Below are 22,252 nucleotides of genomic sequence, written 5' to 3' on the forward strand. Positions count from 1 at the left end.
TACGCTGGTGGAATCATTGGACCGTATTTTTTCAAAGATGCTGTTGGACGCAACGTTACGGTGAATGGCGATCGCTATCGTTCGATGCTAACAAACTTTTTGTTGCCAAAAATGGAAGAACTGAACTTGGTTGACATGTGGTTTCAACAAGATGGCGCTACATGCCACACAGCTCGCGATTCTATGGCCATTTTGAGGGAAAACTTCGGACAACAATTCATCTCAAGAAATGGACCCGTAAGTTGGCCACCAAGATCATGCGATTTAACGCCTTTAGACTATTTTTTGTGGGGCTACGTCAAGTCTAAAGTCTACAGAAATAAGCCAGCAACTATTCCAGCTTTGGAAGACAACATTTCCGAAGAAATTCGGGCTATTCCGGCCGAAATGCTCGAAAAAGTTGCCCAAAATTGGACTTTCCGAATGGACCACCTAAGACGCAGCCGCGGTCAACATTTAAATGAAATTATCTTCAAAAAGTAAATGTCATGAACCAATCTAACGTTTCAAATAAAGAACCGATGAGATTTTGCAAATTTTATGCGTTTTTTTTTAAAAAAAAGTTATCAAGCTCTTAAAAAATCACCCTTTATTAGGGACGCCCTATTTCACATGGATGCTTTGCAGTATTTTACAAATAGAAAACAAAATGCACGTCTCTTGCCATGATAATTCATAATTATAAATATTTACATATGCTCGTATTCATACACACTCAAAACCATTCCACAAATCGAATACTGAAAATTTCTGGTCTACTTTACGTTTCTATTTACACATATATATGTACACAGATATATAGTACACATATGCACAAAAGTCATGCCTTTCGCAGATTCTTTGTAGCATACTGCTATTGGCTTCCTTATATTCGCTGCAATTGCCAGCAACAATCTGCGCCAAAAATGTGCGGTCTAAACGAATTAAATTCATTAGTCTTTATTCCGTTGAAAGGAAATAGTAATTAGGCATAACATGGTGAAAAGGGCGCTTAAATGCACGCGTATGTGTAACTGTTCGTTTGTTGACGGAACTAAGACCTAACTGTATTTGTGCGTAAAGCCATATGAATATACAGTGTATTATATAAATATTCGTACATCATAAAATATTTAAATATTTGGTAATTTATGCAAAAAATGTTGGCTAAAAATAAGTACGGTGCGATGGTAGGTTGCATATTATCAAAAAAAGTGCTCTTATTAAACATCTGGAACAGGTTTTCGGGCCTGCGTTTTAGAGATTACCTGTGCAATGAAAACCACCATAACAAAAGTCTGTAGGGTATTTACGACATCCAGCTATTACGCAGATAAGTGAACTATGTGGCAATGCTTCGGCCAGACGGCTGATGATCTTAGGAGTCTGGAGACATTTTACGCGATCTTGTTAATGAACTCAGGCTAAGCTGGCAATGTAACCGAGAAAATGAGAGTCGCGAGCAATTAAAAACATCATTTCATACCACAGTAGAGAAGCTTGGACCAATGGTTCTGTGATCGAGAGTTCCAAAACCAAAATCTACACACTTACTGGCAGATCTAAGGGTGAAATAGGAAGGGGGTTGGTAGTAGTCCATACACAAAAGTCGTATCATCTGGATACCCGGTCTTATGGGAATAGCAGCAGCTGGTGACATAATTCTCCTAAGCTGCTCAGATCATTCGGTTCCTGTAAGGGTTGTTTCAAACAACGGATCCTAAAAGAACACCTCAAGTCTTGGAATACAAGCAACACAGGGTAAAGTTAATTTGGGATAGTATTGATGGTGGACAGACCATAAGGCTCTTACTTCTAGGCAAAAGGAGCTGAGTAACATAGGGGTTATCATAGGGTACCTACCCTTAAGATCCTAATTTCAGAAAATGGGATTGGGTTGATTTGGCAGAATGCAGAGCATGCGCAAAGGATGATGGTACCCGGGAACATTTTCTATGCAAATGCCTTTCAGCCGAATTAGACTGGACATACTCGTATCTCACGGCTTCCAATGCTCCAACTTTAGAGACATTGGGCAGCTGGGGCGGAAAGGAATTATGTTTCTCACCAAATCCAATTAGCTGCTGGAGAAGGCTTAATTTTATATCCACCCGTGACCACAATGGGCGTAATGATTGTCTAGTGCGGTCGTATGCGATCCGGCCGTCCATGCGCCTCCCTTTTCAACCAACAAAGTATGGCATATTTACACTCACAAAAACTATCAAAGCTAAAAGTTACTAAAGCTGTGCAGAACAACTTGTCCGAAAACTTTTGCACACTACTGTATACGTACTGCACGTACGAACCTAAAACAAAGCTTCTCAGAGCAGCCACAATGTTGAAACGCTACCTGTGCTCTCCGAAATTTTCCCGACCAGGCCAGACATGTTTTCACTTTGGGCTTAATTTGCATTTAAATGGTTTTTGCACTTGCTTTATTTTCCGTGTAAATGGGCTTTTGCGAAACGTTAATGGGCAGTGCATAAACACGACAACACATACACATGTACGAGTGTACGAAGTACTTACTTACATGCACATGTAACGGACTGTAGTCAGCTTGTTCATAGTACATGGAAGGGTTCACTTTTCTTTGTTAGTGCAATTGCATTTAGACCGAATATTTTCCGGCAAAATTAACAATTATTATTTTGTATAAACAATTTTCAAAGACTTCCTTCCGCGGATAATTTTCCGTAATATGTGGTTTTCGTTAATTGTATATTTATACATGCGTTGTGCTTTTTGTAAGAGTAAGAGTTTGGAGCAGGTGGGACATTTTGACTACTATCATTAGAACGTATCAACAAATAGATGTTTAACTTTCCACCCAGAAAAAGTTATTGTAGAAAATGGATTCGAAAAATTGTTGTTGTTTGTTTGTTGTTGTTTCGTCGGTTCTTCTAGGAACTTTTTAAGAACCCATAGAGCGAAGCGATGGCGCTTAGGAAGGTCGAGAGTCTTCAATTTTTGCACAAGCTTTAGTTTGTACGTTTTCAACTTAAGATCTCGATGTTAAATGTCCCAAGTCGTTCCGAGATGCTGCGAACGGCATCGAATCGACTCTCCACGGTCTTCGCGTACACTCTCAGTTACGGCTGATATATATATGTTCACGAAACATTCATAAAAACATTCCACTAAAAAAATTTTAACAAATCTTTAACAAAAAGGCTGAAGAGTTTTCTTCTTTTCCTTGGACAGCAAGCCTCTTAAGCTGATAAGACTGAAATTATAAAGCTATGTGTTCTTTTGGAATTCAAGCAACAAGTGAACTAACTATATTATATTCTATGAAGCATTTCAGTGCAAATATGAATGAAATATCCGGTAGGACGGTTAGAAACCCAGGGACATACATAATTTTGTACAATTATAAAAAATAACGTAATAATATTAAAAACCGCCAGCTACTTCATTTTATTTAGAACACTCCTCATTATGAGTTTGAAGCATGTTTAGGCTTGTCTGCTCTGCAGTGTTTTCATTTAACTTAGCCTTAATATAAAATTCAACAATATCATAGTGAAGACAAATAAAATTTTCAAATAACAGCAGTGATTCCCGTCAATTGGCAAACAATGGCAACTCTGACGTTGCTGACGTAGAACAGTAAGTGCGTCATTGACCCAGCCACCGGCGATTACGCTACAAAGAGAAACATCATAAACAAAAATAGCCAAATTGAAAGTTGCGGTGGGAAATACAAAAACAATTTAGGTGAAGTACCATGATAAGCTGTGCTTTATTTGGGGTCCAAAAAATTTTTGTTTTGCATATATCCCGACATCAGCCGTAAATGACGCTAAAAGGCGCCGCTAAATATGACGACCAAATGATATTGCGGTAATGTGGGGGTGGGCGCTAACCGCAACCCACCCGATGAGCGAGTTTTCACACCAGTCGCACCGCTGCGTCACGTCTACACCATGACAGTCAGGCACATGGCGCTTCTAAGCTTCCGTCAATGATGAGGACATACTCGCATTAATGAAGCCGGCATTGAGGATGATGAGAGACGTACTGAGCATCATGAAGTTGTCGACCAAATCTTAATTATCACGTTGATAATGACAACATTCAACAGTGTGATTTGCTAAAAGCAAAAGCGCCGTTGTCGGTTGTCCTGTTCCGCCTCGCAGTTTTCGGTGAAATGAAAATTCTTAAATTGCTTTGTTGTTGTTGCATTGTTTTATGCGTCGGTGGTGTTTTTGTTTTGCTGTTGGTCAGATGACTGATTTAATTGCATATAATTAAAAAGTGAGAAGGAAAACAACGAGAATAGAATAAAATCTGAATTTTACACAGTTGCGAAAACAGCACGCGTCAAAGCGGACGAAGCCACGGCATACCATGCACCCGAAATACACGGCAAAAATTGTGGAGACAATATCCATGCCAGCGAGTATACATATTTCAACGAGGTCAAACTGTTGCTGTGGAATTATTACTGCCAAAATTCCGGCGTTTGGACCTGATATTACTATATAAGGTAACAATTTTGTTAGTATCGGTAAAAGACTCGAAGAAAAGACTAAATTAATGTATCATTTGCTCGTTTGATTATAAAATTGAATCTTCGATGAGTTTAAATAAGTGTCTCAATTTCAAAAGTTGGCACAGATTATTTTCTAGGGCAACAATGTAATCTCCGAAAAAAATTTTCGGATCGGATTACTAAAGCATATAGCTTCCATATAAACTGAACACATATGTAGTTACTAAAAGATATGCACCTGTGAAGGGTATATTAGCTTCGGTACAGCCGAAGTTAACATTTTTTCTTGTTTACAATAGTTTTTGTTTCGTGACCTGTCGAAAATAGCAGAAAGAACATCATTTTGGTCATATTTAATTGTTCTACTATCAAAAAGGTAGGTTTAATGAAGTTCAAATACATAAGTCAAGTTTTGTGATGTGTATCCTCAAAATTGTTTTGCAAAATTCCATTCCGCTAATTTCGATCCTGAGGATGCATCATATCCTGGAAGGCCTCTTGAAGCCGATGCGTATAAATTGAAGTTGAGGTGATCTAGTGCCTGATGCTCTGAGCACACTGAAACTGTGCTGAGAACACTTTTTCAACCTGCTGAATGGCAGTGAAAGCATAATATCAGGAGATGGTGAATCCGATTCCACAATCGAAGTCGATGGAGTAGACGTTCCATTGCCCGGCCATGAAGAAATTCGAATAGAAATTACCCGTCTGAACCACGATTGGAATTTAAGTGTGCTCTGCCCAATCCACAAAAAAGGAGAACGCACGAGCTGCGCCATGGGTTAAGCCTCATCAACATCACATATGAGGTTCTATTGAGCGTACTGTGTAAAAGATTAAATCCACTGATTGCCAACTGCTTGGACCTTATCAGTGTGGCTTTGGTGCGGCCTCGAAAATCAACTACTGACCAGATATTCACAATGCGCCTAATCTTGGTAAAGACACGTGAAAAAAGGATCGACAAACATCACCTCTTCGTCGATTTCAAAGCTACTTTTGACAGCATGAAAAAGCTGCCTTTATGGCGGGATGTCTGAATTTGGTTTCTCTGCAAAACTAAAACTAATAGAGTTGTGTAAACAGACGTTAAGCAATACCAAAAGCTCAGGATCGGGGAGGACTTCTCCGAGCCGTTCGATACCAGACGATGTTTCAGACAAGAAGAATCACTATCGTGGTACTCCTTCCATCTACTGCTGCAGAAAATTATTCGAGCTGCAGAGCTTAATAGAGAAGGTACAATCTTCTAGAACAATATGATATTGATGTCATTGGCCTCAACACTCACTCCGTTAGTAGTATTGAGAAGTAGAGTCCTTTCTCGACGAACTAAAACCAAATTCCATAAGTCACTCATCATTCCCGTCCTGTTATATAGTGTACACTTATGGACAATGACAACATCTGAGTCGGGTTCTGAGGAAGTTTTATGGTATGGCAATCGATGGAATGATGCACTGTACGAAATATACGACTAGGTCATGTCGTCCAAATAGATGATAACACTCCAGCTCTGAGAATATTCGACGCCGGGCGTGGCAGAAGAAGAAATCAACTTCGTTAGAAGGACTAGGTGAAGAAGGACGTGGTTACACTTGGAATCTCCGATTGGCGCCGAACAGCGAAAATGTAGAACGACTGGCACGCTGATGCAAACTTGGCTATAATCACGTAAACGGTGTCTACGATAATAAAGAAGAAGATAATACTAGGACAAGATAATATCTAAAAACTTGTAGTGGGAGTCTGTGTTTTACCTTTTAAATTATAACTATGAAGAACCGAAATATTGGAATAAAAGCTGTATAAAATGGAACCATGTAAACATTGCTATCAAATAAAAAGGTGTTGAATATTTCAACGAATCCCTTAAGCCAAATTGTATTTAGTATGTGTGAGGTAAATTTCTAGTTTTTTCTGCTACGCTGCTAAAGACCTCCAACAGTAAGAAGTAAGTTTTTAAAGAAATCGTTTAACGGTACTGAGAGGTCATGCTTTGGTCGTTCTAAAACGAAAGCTTTTGATGTACGAAAATTATTATGATCGTTTCTAAAATACTTTTATTTATAACATTTAATAATTTATGGTGAAAGGATATGCTATGAATATATGTATATCATGTTTTTAATGTCAAGGCGCATATTCTCCAGTAAAAAGTGCTATAATTAGCTGTTGATATGCAAATTAAATTTCCATAACTTCCACTTTAGTAATACGGATTTAGCTTAACTAAATTGTTTTGAATGTGCCTTATGTGTGCTGAACAAACAAGCTGAAACCGAAAGAATTTTCACATTTTCTCGAACAACCGCAGGCAGCAAAGCAGCATTAACGCGCAGCCAATGAGCTAAAGAAATCACCAAGACTAACGGAAAACCACGAGCGGCTGCTTGTGGAGGTGGCTCGTGGGTGGGCAAGTTTTAATGTATTTTATTCTAACCTTTCGCTTTGTAAAAGCAACTGTTACGAAAGGCGAAATTGAGCTGCAAGCAAGCAGCCTGTTGCTTCAACAGGTCAACACGCATGGCAGTGTACCCAGCACTCCGTATGCACGGAGCTCGAATAATAATTTGCCGGTTCGAAAACGTGAGAGCGAGCGAAACGGTTCAAAGAGTACTTTTCATTGGAAGTACAAAGGACATGTGAGAGTAAATTTGTTAGTCTCTGCAAGTGTGTATATGTGTGTGAATCGAGCTACTTCTTCGCTACTCAGAAGCCCAGGCCTCTCTTGATATTTGTTGCATTCGCTGCCGTGGAATAAAGTTTTGCTTTGCTTGGGTCCCGTTTATGGCTCGCGCGCAGTGAAAGTGTTTGCATTTTTAAAGGAATATTTAAATTTCGGTTATTATTACTTTTCATAGTCGGGTAAATGGGAGCGTTGGGGATTGGTTTTGAAGTTTGGTGGATATTTGGTGAATTTAGTTTTAATATGGGGTTTAATATGCAAATAAAATATATTAACGCCTTCAAAAGATTGTCTTTTTAATTAGATATCTCGAAAATTTGTCAAAATATATATGACATTAGATTTTTTACTTGTGAAGACTAGGGGTTAGATTTTAAGTCTCCGATTTCGAGAAATCTCAAATGAATTCTAAAAAAAAATTCTCAAATTTAAAATCCTCATATTTAAAATACTCAAATTTAAAATTTCCAAACTCAAAATTTCGAAACTCTAAATTTCAAAAACTCAAAACCCCCAAATATCTTGGGCAGTCCAATATGATCTTTCGCTCTTTTTCTAAAATCTTAAGCAAAATTGTCCAAAAATAAATGTCCAATTTAAAATTTCGAATTCGAAACCCCCGAATTCTAAATCCCAAAATACCTTGGCCGGTCCAACACTGGAGTTTCCTCAGTTCTTTCGCGTAAAACTTCCTTTAGCGCAAAATAACCCTAGTTGGGGGGTTTCAAGTATTTTCTCGTAGAATTCCTCTATGATTGGAACCCTAGTTGGTCCAACATTGGAGTGCTCTGAGTTCATTTGATAAACCTGTTTGGTCCAACACCGGAGTGTCTTCGATTTTTTTTGAAGAAGCTTTTTGTAATTGCGGACTTTGGTCGCGCTTCAAAAAAAAAATTACTCTGGTTGGTCCAACATTGGAGTGACCTAAGTTCATTCGCGTAGAATTCCGATTTATGCACTTCAAAATATATATCCTGCTCGGTCCAAAAACGGGGTGTTTTCAGTCTCATCGTAAAAGAACTTTTTTATGAATTGGTGATACTTAGTTTCAATCAAAGCAAAACATTGTTCGATCCAACACCGTGATTTATCAAGAGAAGGGAAATTGGGGTTACTAGTTTTATGTGGAAGAGTCTAAAGGGAAGCAAAAAGCCAATTAGATCTTTTAGAAGTAAATTTAACAGCCAGCCGACCAACTACTTTCCTTTATGTATATAGGGAATATAATGGTTCTAGCATACATTGTGTGGTATCTATAACACTTATCCATAGATAAGGAACTACCGAATATGCCAAGAAACAGTTCGAAAGGTTAAAAATATGGTGGTGCGATGCCATTATTTTGCATTATCATTTTATTTTATATGAGTTCTTTTCTTTGATAAGATTATTCAAGAATATTTCGAGAATTTACGAAAAGAGTTCTACGCCCTAAAATCTCTCCTACACACAAACTCTAAGCCTACTTCTTACACAGTCCATATATACAAACTGAATAAGTATAAACGAAGTGGAGTGGTGCTCGTGTGTATTCGATTTTTCGTTTAAAGTTTGACCTTGTGAAACTTCGCAGTTAAGAACAAACTGCAAGACTCCTCGTTCTTGCAAAGTGCTAGTTTTCCACAGCTAGGCGGAAGTCGATAGCAACGAAAGGCCCTAAAGGCACAAGCAACAAAGTGTCTCCCTCAACGTACATTTACAATGGAACTGCATTGATAAGGAAGCAACAAATGTTTGCGTTGTTGGCCAGCTGCTTCGCGCCGTCAGCGAGCAGAGCTTTCAGCACCAAACAACAACGAAAGCAACGAAAGTTTGTCCCAAAAGCGCAAAGGACATACTCGCGCGCTCTCCATCTGGCTTTCCGATGCTCTTCGGTGCTCTTCGACACAAGAGCGGAGCGCAAGGCTCAGTAACTCCGGCAGAATTTGTTGTGGGTGGTGCTATTTCTGCTGTTCTGCCACGACGGCGCTGGCTGGTTGTGTTGGTGTTGCAGCTGCTGGTGTTGGCGTAACAGCAAGTGTTGCGTGTCCATGGCTGTCTCTAACGTTTGTTGGCTGACAAATTTTTCGAAACGGTTCTTGCCACCGTCAGTCTAGGGTAAACGCTTCAGATGGGCACAACAAGTGCGCGCGTGCTAATAATCTTCACACACACAGTGGTTCAGTACAAGAGCAGTGAAAGTGCTAAAGTGGTGTGTGACACTAAAAACCGAAACAACAACAACAACAAAAGCGGCAACATTGCCACTTACTTGCCAAACTGACACACAAATCGCGTTGAACGTTAAGCGCCGTGTGTGCGTGTGTGTGTGTCTAGCGACGGTAAAACCGCGATTAATGCCAGTTTTAGACGCGTCTCAGCCGCAAACCGCCGACATTCACACCAGACGACATAGCGACTCAGCCAATAACGGTGGTTGTGGGGCGGTGCGCCGCATTCACCTGTCACTTTAAAGTTTACTTTCGATTTGCTGATTGTTGCGCCAGCCATTCGAATTCGACGGAAATAAGCGACTTATCCGGAAGAGCAGATTTTACGTCGCGTTTTAAAGGCACCTTCGCGTTTGCGTGTTTGTTATTGTAATTTCTGAAATTCATTCTTCCTGCCTTGGAATTTTTTCGTGTTTTTTACGCAGTTGTTTTTTGGTGAATCACACGTCAAGCGCGAGAAAGTTAGCGAAACGCCTGAGTGGCGGCTCCCCCTCTCTTCGTCTTATGCGTGTGTGCAAGTGCTTCGCGCCTGTTTTTCGTATGACTGCGCGCTTTGCGGGTGTGTGTGCGAAAGTCTGAGCGCAACGGAAGTGTTAAATCGTAAATAAAGTGGCATAGCTTTGCTGGTGGCCTCAACTAGTACGGCGCTTCGTACACGGGCGCGCCCTCACAGCGGCAACAGCGATTTGTTTGCAAAGCCTTACGCTTACGCGGGGCAAAGTGCACATAATTACGGTTTTGTTTTAAGCTAAACAAACAAGTGAACAAAGTGTTTGAGTGCTGTATTTGCACACGACTAAATTTTTGTTGTCGAAATTGTTGGCATTTTTGTGAAATTGCAAGTGATACCGGTTGCAACCAATTTAGTGGAAATTTAATGGCAATCGATAGTGGAAGTTATGACTTTGAAGAGTTGATAAACACTGCTAATGCCAATTCAAATACATACCCTAGCGGCTATTAGGCGAAACATGTAACTACAAAAGCAACGTGCACAAGTTCCCAACGATTTAGCAGCACAGTCCCCACAGTCCCACAAGTTTAGTACATTTTGATTGACCCTGGCACGTAAAAAAAAAATTATTGAAAAAATTATATACATATATTATGAAAAGCACTTTAGATGCAAATCGACGGTAAATTAGTGTACGAAGAAGTGTTTTGAAATTCTTCGTGTAATCTTTTTAAATTGCAATCCCACCCTTAATTAGAAAACGAAATTTTTTAAATCAAATATTGTGAAGATAATCAACCAACAATCTTAATCGAACGCGTCTCAGCTGGTAAATTATATTTTTAAAAATATTTGCAAGTGAATTTCGCACGCAAACGCATTTGCTTATTCTGCGCTTTGCACCAGTAGCAACGGTAACCAATCAACCATTCAACCAACGCCCCATACCGGCACAACGTCACCACCACCGACCCGCTACCGTAGCAGCAAACTGAAAATGTATAACTTTTGGATAATCGTTTTATGTCTAGGATTATTAGCAACCAAGCCAATAAGTAAGTGCAATTCTTGCCATTACTCCATTACACTTACGTTCGCATACATACTTATATATACGAGTATATCGGTGGATTCACTTATATTGTATATAGCATAGTATAGTATATCCAGCCAGATAGCTCGAGTGAGTTTGTTTACTTTGCGTAAGCTTGTTATTTAACTTTGTCAGTTGCTTGTTTACATAAAAGCAATTGTAAGGTTGTGACACCCACACACATACATAACAACCTGCCAAATCAAATTGAAAGGAAGGCTGCTCGTTAAACGATTGCTTTTGTTATATTTAAGTTAAGTAAGCATAAGGAGCATTGTAATGCAGAAGTAACTGTTTTCTGATCGACAGGTCTGTCGTTTGTTTTTGTGGTAATTTTAAAGAAAATCGTTTACTTCACTTTAAGTGTATGGTTTAAGTAAAATGAAGATTTATATTGAATGAAATTTAAAGAAAAAAAAAATAAAAATATTGTATATAAATAAATATTTAAATATTTTAAAAATGTTATAAATTTATGCCGAGCTTTCTGTAATATTTATTTAAGATTTTCTTATTTCTTAAACTGTTTTAAAAGTGCAGAAAAAAGCTGTAAAATTAGCTTACTGGGGAAACCACATGTAGAAAACACCACCTTGTGGATGAGGTGGAGACTTCTACATGCTTTGACGACTACAATTTAAAAAAAATTGAAATCATTGTCTGAGATGCAATGATTAAAAAACAGTAATGCTTGGGAAAAAAGTCTTGTATGGAAAATTTTTGTCTGAAGTAATTTTGTGATGACACTTATGTTTCACAGTAAATTGTGAAACATAGATTTTTCGATTTTTGACGTCGATTAATTTCTTTTCCACTTATCGAAGCGCTGAGGAGGTTTGATATTTAATTTTTATGTCTCTTTTGACTATATTCACCAGCTTTTAGCTTGTTGTAAATTTATGTATTTCTTGAATATCTAGATTGACCGGATTATTACTTGGGCAAAATGGCATCTCTGAGTGCGTTTAAAAAAATAAAAATACAAAATTTGTAGGAAAAATAAAATATGCGATATTATTTTTATATGAAAGCAGAAAATTATCCAAGAAAGACATGACAAATTTTATACATATACAATTGGATTTTAAAAGTGATTTTAATTAATTTTCTTGAGCAGAGATTTTAGTATATTCATATTTTCCCTCAGATGTTTTAATTCACTAAGAATATTCTTATGAAAAATAATTGCAATTTCTATCGGTGATATCAGGCAACACATCACATAATAATATTTCTTATATTTTCCTAATATGATTGCTTTAACATTGCACTCAAGTTTTCAAAGTATCATCGTAGGCTCTGAAGTAAAATTGTATAGTGAATTAGTCAGAATTTCTTTTAAAAATTACCTTGCGGAACCCAAAAGTTAAGATATATTATACTCTTTATTGAATAACACTGGTCAACAGCATTTTTGTACAGGAGTTATACGTAAGGGTGTTTTTTTAACCATTTTTTCAATACCCTCATGAAATTGCCTTGGAAATACCGTAAAAATATTCCTTGAAAATTTGGGCCCTTAATATTGATATTAAGTATTCGACCAAGGCATGAAAGTTTCTCCATTGAAAATACACGAAAATCTTGATTGTTTATCTTTCATTTTCTATAGCTCAGAGGTGTTTTATAGGATCGCTTTGACTTTAGACACGTGCTCCTCAGATTTGAACACTCTACAGAAGTGCGCATTGCGACAAAGTAGTAACACTACCGGCGACGAGCCTCTGAACCTGCTTTTTCCATGAAATTCGCGTTCTTTTGTATTTATCTCGTAAATGGAAAGAGCCACAGAAAAAATGTAAATGACAAACTTGTAGGATATTTTATTTGCTACAAACAAAGTAGCAATGTATGTAAGGAATTTTCTTAAAAAGCCTTACTTAAGAAGCCGAATATTAGTAGTATTAATTATAGTGATTTTGCGCTCCGGACATTTTTTTGAAGCAAATAAAATATCCTACTATTTTTTATGCGACCAATTTATTACCAAAATTTTTAGTCAAGAAACGCTCCCCTTATATTGTCAATACTTAAAACTTTTCTTAAATTAGAATTTATGTAAAAGCCATGCCTTTCTCAGGCTTCATTTAAAAGTAATCCAAATAGGAAAAGGTTAGCAGTTATTTGCCAAGATATTTTATCCACAATGGGTAAGCAATATGAGTATAATTTGTTTGATTTTTACTCTTCACACGCCTAATTTGTAATGCGAAAAGAAATTGAAGGGTTACATTCAATATTTCATTTTTTACTCTTAGTATTCAAGATTGATTGTTCAAACGATATAAACATATCTTTTGGATTCTTGAGGTGACAAGTTTTCTTGATTTTCACAAAATTCAAGTACAAATATTCGGAAACAACAAATTTCCTCTCAATATTCAATACAAAACAGGTTCTGGTAAAAGAATTATTATAAAATTACCGTTATATAAAAATAGTTACTCGGTTTTAAAATCTATATTGCAAAAGATAATTTCACTAAGCTGTTTTTTCATATTTCGTATACTAAAAAAGATTAAAAAAAGATTGAAAATATGCTACTGTTGGGGATAAGTTGAAATATAGCCAGTATTTTTTTTTTAATTTTTTTGTTGAAAACTGATAGCTGCCACCGCAAAAAAATTCGTGCAAGAGGCAGATAATTCCCTTCAAACAATAAGAATCCGTTCCATTTCTACTAATAGTTGCCAATTTGAATATTTATTTATAGCAATCCAGATTTAAAACTTAATAAAATTAATTTCCAAGCTCTCTGTGCTTTTATTTAATTATTTTATATTTACTATTTTTAACAGAGTATAAAATGAATGGAAAAGTTCTTAAAACATATTTACCCAGCAAATTTACAAGTCATGGCGAAATGAATTATTCATAAAACCAAAGCATAAAGTTAGACCTGCAACTGTATTGAGTGTAAAAATGTTAAAACCATGACTTTCACTTAGCGGCAAGCTGCAAGAACAAACACTAAGCGCTCATTGACTGGGCGGGTTGTTGAACAACAGAGTTAAGTTGTTGCTTGCTGAAGGCTGGTCCATTGCCATGACGGAGGCAGCAGCATTTATTAGCTGAACCGTTGTTGTCGCTGTTATTGTTGTTGCTGTGTGCCACAAATTCGATAGCGTTGCGGCTGGAGGAGCGTTGAAGCATGATTTAAGTTGGATTTGTTGATGCAGACGCCAGACTGGGTTAACTAGCTGACAGTGCATCAACAATGAGCGAAAGCATGAAAAGGCAAGGGGAGCCACAATTTTGCAAGTGCGCTCAAATAATTGAGTCAGCGGTGGTGCGGAAAGAATAGTTAAATTAAGTTAATAAAATGATTAAATTAACTCTTTTATTATTGATAAATAGTAATTTTAATGTTTGTTACTGTTTATTTAAATGTGAAATAGAGTTAAGAAATTATAGATATTCGATTTTTTTAACTGATATTTTACTTTTTAATCAAGAAATTTCGGTGCAGTTGCCTTATTAAGTAAAGCCTGCAGGCTCTGGGAAACATAATTAGCTAATGGGGCCGTTTGTGGTGATAAACCTTTCGTCCTCTCATTTCGAATAACCCATCTATTTATAAAGTCACTCACCTCATATTTATATGCTTGGCATTTGAAATCTGTTAAATATATTGAATATGTTTGATAAGTAAATATATTTTTTATTTCGTTAACAAGCATCTTCTCCAATCTCTTTAGCACTGGCTCACAATGTCATAAAACGATTTTCATACACCAATAACAATGTGCCATTACATACGTACATATGTGGCTTATTTTCCAACGAATGCATTTTACATTATTAGGTAAGGTTAGGTTAATCTGATAGGCCAATGAGCCTTCAATACACCAGCTTTGGTCCTTTGCGATACGAAATGGATTTCAGTTACTTTATACAATATTATTGCTACATTAAGGAAAATACCTCAACAATAGTTGCATTTTAAAGAAATTAATAACTTTTACAATTTAGCAAACATTTTCGCAAATATTTTTCACGCGCGATAACGGAAACTGACTTCAGCAGTTGACTGGAAACCAAGCTTCACATAGGCGCGGCTGCCTTAAACAGATAAAATTAAAAATATTGCTTGCAACAATTTCTAATAAATCCTATTTGTAGATTTTTTTTTAATATCATTTGAGACATTTTATTATTATATTTGTAAATTAAAAAAAAACCTAAACTTCTTTGCACCGAAGCTAATATCCTTCACCGATACAAAATTTTTTTATAAGAACTAGATTCCAATTGTTCAGTTTGTATATTAGCCATATGCCATAGTAATCCAATCTAAACAATTACTTCAGCTATTGCACTATTACTTTAGACTATCACTATTGTCAAGTTTCGTTGACATACAAGTATGTATCTCGTCAAATGAAAAAGTTTTCAATAAAAGCACTTGATTCTGATGGTCCAGTTTGAATGGCAGCTATATCCTATAATAGTCTGATATGGACGGTTTCGACAAATTAGACAACTTCTTGGAGCTAAAGTAACGTGTGCTAAATTTCAGATCGAACATGGCTAAATCGACTGAACTCGTCACACTGATCAAACCAATGTTTTCTTCCGGGTATTACAAACATCGTGGCAATCTTAATACCAGTATACCCTGTTCAGAGTATAATTATTAAGGTCTCAAAGAAAGTGCTTAGAATTTTTTAAATAAAACATTTTAATTCAAATAGTAAATTGTCTACGCACGAAAGCTGATCGTCACCTACAATACAAAATAACATAACATCACTTTTCATGAGTTTAGAGGCAAAGAAAAAACGATATAATAAAAACCACTTATATTGAAAAAAAAACTGAGTTTCGGTTATAAAATGGTTATATATTGGTTACATCTGACAAATATTTTGCTTATATACTGCTTATATTTGACAGCAGAAGCTGAAAATTCATTGCTACATATATGTAATATGATGTAGTGAATCATAAGCAATAAAAAATTAAATTTCCATTGTTTTGATGGTACGTTCTTTTGCGTTTTAGGTAACGATAGGCTCCTACGAATATCAGTGTAAATATAAATTTACGATCAAAGCTCTTTATCTTTTTATTAACTTTACAAGTTTGTGAGTGTATTTAAAATCCAAGTATACTGACTTAATTCAACTTTAATTTCAATGATTTCAAACTATGTGAGTGATTTCTGAAATATTGGTTCCATATGAAGAGTCAGCAGATCATTAGTCTATTGAAACAAGTCAAGTGTTACCTCCATCCATCTGATACATTCATATTATATTATTTTAAGCTCGTTCTGCCAAAGCAGTACTTTTATATTTAACTGAATCAAATTGTCTAAAATTAAATTTTATATTTGGGTAATATATTTAGGAAACTAGAAAACTTAAAAAAACTATTTTCAAATTAAGAGTCATGAAACTGAAAATAATTTTTTTTTAATTAAATATTTTATGCAGGCTTCTAAAAGTTTTGCCAAAAATTTAGTTTGCGATAATTTTTAAACAAAATCCCACATATTTTTTTATTTATTAAAAATCATATTTTCAAAACATAAGCATATTTCCAATCCATGAAACAATTGCTTTTTATAAAGTAAATTAATGAACATTATATTTGGCTATCATTTATAAAATATGGCAATAATTGCTTTAACATTTTACGTGTGCTTAAGGCAACACTTTGTGTTATTAAACTTCCGCCGCCATTTAAACAGTTCCGATGCTGCTTTCACACCGCGAGTGTAAAATTAGACATAAATAGTGATTTTATTTTGGAATTGTTCGAAAAGTGCGGTTTCAATTTGTTTTACAACTGTTAAGTGAGTTCTCTTGTGCATAGCTTAAATAAAGCGAAGGTCATAGTATTCTATGAAAATAGATAAATAGTAAAATAGTGATTGCAAAGAGCAAGTGTGCCAAGAATATGTGTGCCAGTTTGGAGACTTGTTGCATGCGGTTACTGAAGATTGCATTTATGTGCTCATTTGCAGTTCTCTTGCTTAGCAAAGTTACCTCCAACAGTTTCGAATTGACACACTTTACTAAAAATATAATTCGTATTTATTTATGTGCGCTCATATGGATAAGCTATAAATAGTTTAATCAAATGCTAAGGCGAAAGTTTATTACAGTTCTTTAGCAGTATTTATAGAAAAATATATTGCGATAGTGCCATCTGTGTGATGCTAGCAGTTAGCATTTTTATTTGAATGGCGAAGCACTGCTTGAAGTCAATATCAATTTGCACATAATTAGTTAAAAACGCGGATAGTCGTCAACAGTTGGTAGGCCACTGAAGTTTTTCATGCTTCGAATGGTAAAACATAACCTGCACGGATGTGAGAATTTTAATTTAAACTAGTTTTGTTAAAGCTTGCTTTTTTAGCTCTTCCTGAACTATTTTTTTCTATTGATAGATTTCTTACGTCTATGGTTGATCAGTGGCTGAGGGTATTGCCAAAAGTGCCATGTTCAAGAAATTGGTTAATATGCAGATAAGGCAGAGGTACCGAAAATATCAAAATAATCGATATGATTTAAATTCACGAATTTAGAGTGCTTGGTGAAGCATATTTCTTGTGGTAAAGGGAGTTTTTTTGTACTTGGTAGAACAGATTCTTCATTAGTTTTCCTAAATAATTGGAATCCATAGATTCTACGAAAGTCTTCCACAAGGAGAAAATTTTTATTTCTCGTGGAGAAATATTCAGCTTGAAGCACACATTGTCGCATGGCAGTTCTGAGTAGTTTCTGAGTCTATTGAGAGATTGGGTATCGATAAAGTGAAATCGAGACAAGCTTGACATAATGAAATTCAAAACTTTGAGCGGATTTTCAAAACCGTATCAGTAACGGATCTAATGTTAATCAATCAACTTCTGAGCACAAATGCCCGCCAGACTGCCCGACTGATTTGTAGCCAGCAAAGACCGCTTCTACGAACACCTTTTCTAAACGAAATCTGGCACGATTAACGAAACTCCAATCTAGTGAAAAAATTATAATCACTGTGCAACTTATATATCTTTTACTACTTAAGAGTTTCGATTAGACTTATTAATTCGGTGTTAAAAAGCTCATTGAAACTTCAAAAGAAATATCTGGCAGCGCTTTTGGGTAGTTAACTTGTAATATAACTGATAGTTGGCTTGATGGGCTATCACATGTACATACAAATTTCGTTTAGATTTGTTAATTCGTTCTTAAAAATCCACTGAAACTTCAAAAAAAAAAATTTCTGGTAGTGCAATTGGGTAATTAACTAGTAATTTATGAGATAGTTGGCTTGCTGGTTAGTTGTTGGGTCGTTGAGACAACTGCCGTAATTGTCAAATACACTTCGAAAAATTAACGATGCCGCTTTATACACTCAGTAGCTTAGCAGTAAAGTGCATTAGAGCACTATATATAAAATTTCATGTCTTGACACACACACAGACACATATATGCTTTTCATTTCATCAGCACTCTTCTGTGGCATTATTAAATAATTTAGCAATTTTCGTGTGGAAAATTGTGTCGAAACAAATTTCGAAATTCCCACCTGAGTGGCATGTACGGCATAACACAACCCACACTTTTTTAATTACGCCAGAAAGTATGCCACAAGAATTAAATTTCATTACACCTTAATGCTGAGAGGCAATCAAAAATTCGCTGCGATACCCATCAAGGCTGCCACGATACATTAGGGAAGCTGAGTGCGAATTCACGTAACTACCATTATATGTATGTATGGGTGAATGCATGTGGGTGTGTGTCTGTGCTTCCTGCTGCTGGCTGTGTCCGTTCAGCGTGTGACGGCGGTAATGGCGCGGAGTTAGCACGTACCGACAATTTTCTTGGGCGCAGCGTTTATGGGATGCAACAGCAGCAAAATCAATTTCAAGTCATTAAATGAAATGAACCTTTATTGAGCAACAACGGAAGCAAAGGAAGCGCACAATGAGATACACGAATAATAAGATATAAGTTGAGAGCAAAAAATAAAAATAAAACAGAAAACGACAACAGCAACAAAAATTAGTAGCAGCAGCGACGACGTGATAAGCTGTAGGAGCTAGTGAGAATGTAAAAACAAGAAAATTGCGAAAAAAGACGGTGATAGAAATAAATAAACCACAACAAAAACAACAAATAACAAGTAAGGAAAGGCTAAGTTCGGGTGCCACCGAACATTTTATACTCTCGCATGATAAAGTGATAATCGAGATTTCATTATCCGTCATTTACATATTTTTTTATTTTGCTGTAAAATTAATTAGAATTAAATTCTGAGAGATTTACCGATATTTTCGGTGGAAAATTAGGTTAGGTTAGGTTAGGCACTGAGTTCTTCGTGTTCGATATCAGGGACCTTGAAAAGTTATATTCCGATCACGACAATTTTTCCACAAGGGATACCTCAGCTCAAATACCGTATTTGTGTAAAGTTTTATTCCGCTATCATCATTGGTTCCTAATGTATATATTATACAGAGAAGGCATCAGATGGAATTTAAAATAGCGTTATATTGGAAGAAGGCGTGGTTGTGAACCGATTTCGCCCGTATTTCGTACATGTCATCAGGGTGTTAAGGAAATATTATATACTGAATTTCATTGAAATCGGTCGAGTAGTTCCTGAGATATGGTTTTTGGTCCATAAGTGGGCGACGCCACGCCCATTTTCAATTTTTAAAAATAAGCTGGGTGCAGCTTCCTTCTGCCATTTCTTCCGTAAAATTTTGTGTTTCTGACGTTTTTTGATAGTCGGTTAACGCACTTTTAGTGATTTTCAACATAACCTTTGTATGGGAGGTGAGCGTGGTTATTATCCGATTTCTTTCATTTTTGAACTGTATATGGAAATTCTTGAAGGAAACGATTCTGTAGAGTTTCGTTGACATAGCTATAGTAGTTTCCGAGATATATACAAAAAACTTAGTAGGGGGCGGGGCCACGCCCACTTTTCCAAAAAAATTACGACCAAATATGCCCCTCCCTAATGCGATCCTTTGTGCCAAATTTCACTTTAATATCTTTATTTATGGCTTAGTTATGACACTTTATAGGTTTTCGGCTTCCGCCATTTTGTGGGCGTGGCAGTCGGCCGATTGTACCCATCTTCGAACTTAACCTTCTTAAGGAGCCAAGAAATATATGTACCAAGTTTCATCATGATAGCTCAATTTTTACTCAAGTTACAGCTTGCACGGACAGACGGACGGGCAGACGGACGGACGGACAGACGGACGGACGGACGGACAGACAGACATCCGGATTTCAACTCTACTCGTCACCCTGATCACTTTGGTATATATAACCCTATATCTAACTCTTTTAGTTTTAGGACTTACAAACAACCGTTATGTGAACAAAACTATAATACTCTCTTTAGCAACTTTGTTGCGAGAGTATAAAAAAAATAAAGAAAAATGTAAAAATTGTAAGCAAAATAAATATGAGAATAAATCGACAACGATGGCAATGGGGAAATGAAAAACCTCGCACAAACAGCGAATTGAAAACACAATCGAAATGAAATGCGAAAAAATAAGTTGCGAAACGCAATGGCTGCCATGAGCATTTATAAGCGCACGAAATAAGCGGAAATGATTTTGTTGCTTTTATTGCTGGCAACGTTAAACAAATGCTGCTCTATGCGCTACCAACAATACATACATTCATACACATACACACATACAAACTGACGAATTTAGTACGTCTGTGTTCATTTGAGCGGCGCTACAATAGATGTACTTGTTGGCACGTACAAACAACAGCAAACACACGCACACTCCCTCACCCGCAATCAAATGCCAGCCATGAGTTGGCGAAACACATAAACAGCTGATTTCACACCACTACAAACGCAAGCCAATGTATTTGCCTCCTCCCGGCACTTGGCAGCTGCTGGTGTGCCTCTGGCCGTGGCTTTAGCAGCTGAGAAGAAAGCAAGGCAAACAAACAAAGCCGCACACATACACTCAAACTCACTTGTGGCAATGTAAACCGCCAAACCATAAGTCTGACAGGCCAGCAGACACACCAACAACTGACAGAGACAAGCAAATAACTGCGGTGGCAGCTACAAACAGCGGAAAGCGAAGTGCGAAAACGTATTGTGATCTCTAAATATTGCTGAAACACTATCGAAACACAGCTATTGACTGTGTGCGTGTGTGTGTGTGTGTAAGTGATTTCAGACTTCACACATCTGTAGTGACAAATATGTTTGTGTATGTGTTTACGCCGCTGTTGCTTATCATTTGTGCATCACTGCCAACGCTAGTAATATAAAAGCTCCTCTTCATTGTTGTTGTTCTCATTTGCTGTTGCTGCAGAAGTGTTGTGCTTGTTACAGTGTTGTGTTTCTGTCATATGGGATTTGTATTTTGTTAATTGCTTATTGATAACTTAGCGATCGCACACAAGTACTGTGTAAACTTAGTGATTAAAAATGTCTGTGTCAGTGGTCTCATTGTTCACAACAACAACAAATGCTAAGTGCGGACGAAATTCAACAATAATTATTTTTTACATTTCGGAAAGTTGTGGACCGACGGGTAATGTACCAATTTTAGACATTTACTTAGCTTATATCTGGAGATGGATTGAAATAAATTTTTTTTCGTATCGAATTAAATTCCGCTTAGTGTGAAATTCTAATATCCGATTTTATGAAGTTAAGCTATACACTGACCGACATATGCGATTAATAGCTGGCAGGACATATTATGGGCAGAAATGGTCTCAATTTAAGGAGATAAAGGGAAATATTTTTATCAACGGTTGTAGGCAACCTTTTTTTTAAACTGAAAAACAGGCTCAAAAATTTCGAAAATGTGTAAAAAAAAAGTCACTCAACAGATGAGCTCCTAATATTAATATTAAGAGGTGCCTATTTCAAAAGGCGTTTCGAAGTGTTTGGAATTACAAGTCCAAATTTTAAGCGTGTTCTTATTAAAATGGAGTTTTCATGTCTCAAATTTTAAAATGAGCATTTTAAATATATTTTTAGTTAATCTACTTTTTTTCTCACTAATATATTTTTTTATAAATAATTTAAGACCAAAATTCTGGACAAAAATCGATTTTTTTTTTGAGAAACTGCCATTATGCCAAAAAGTTTCACTTTGATTATTCCTTGGATTAATTACTAGATTTAACACTACTAACGAAATCTGTTTGGTTTTTTACCAAAACGTCTTTTTTAAGAGGAGCTCCCGGAGATCAGCTGTAGTTCCTTTTCAAATAAATATTTTTACTAATATTAAATCTTAAAATACGTTAAAAGATGACGTAATATTTGTACACATTTTTGGGTCAATAAATTTAAATTTTTTTTTTTAGAAAAATTTTGG

General features: G+C 36.3%; 1 protein-coding gene across 1 annotated transcript in view; it reads left to right on the forward strand.

The window, feature by feature from the left end:
* Window positions 1-9,162: 9,162 nt before the first annotated feature.
* The window catches only part of LOC105222632 (uncharacterized), a 135,367-nt gene continuing 122,277 nt past the window's right edge, over window positions 9,163-22,252 (forward strand). Inside the window, exon 1 of the mRNA XM_049447088.1 lies at window positions 9,163-10,888. Coding sequence (XP_049303045.1) covers window positions 10,831-10,888 — 58 coding nt within the window. The 5' untranslated portion in view covers window positions 9,163-10,830. The remainder of the gene's footprint in view (window positions 10,889-22,252) is intronic.

The sequence above is a fragment of the Bactrocera dorsalis genome, chromosome 2 (assembly GCF_023373825.1).
Source record: "Bactrocera dorsalis isolate Fly_Bdor chromosome 2, ASM2337382v1, whole genome shotgun sequence".
Taxonomy (NCBI): Eukaryota; Metazoa; Arthropoda; class Insecta; order Diptera; family Tephritidae; genus Bactrocera; species Bactrocera dorsalis.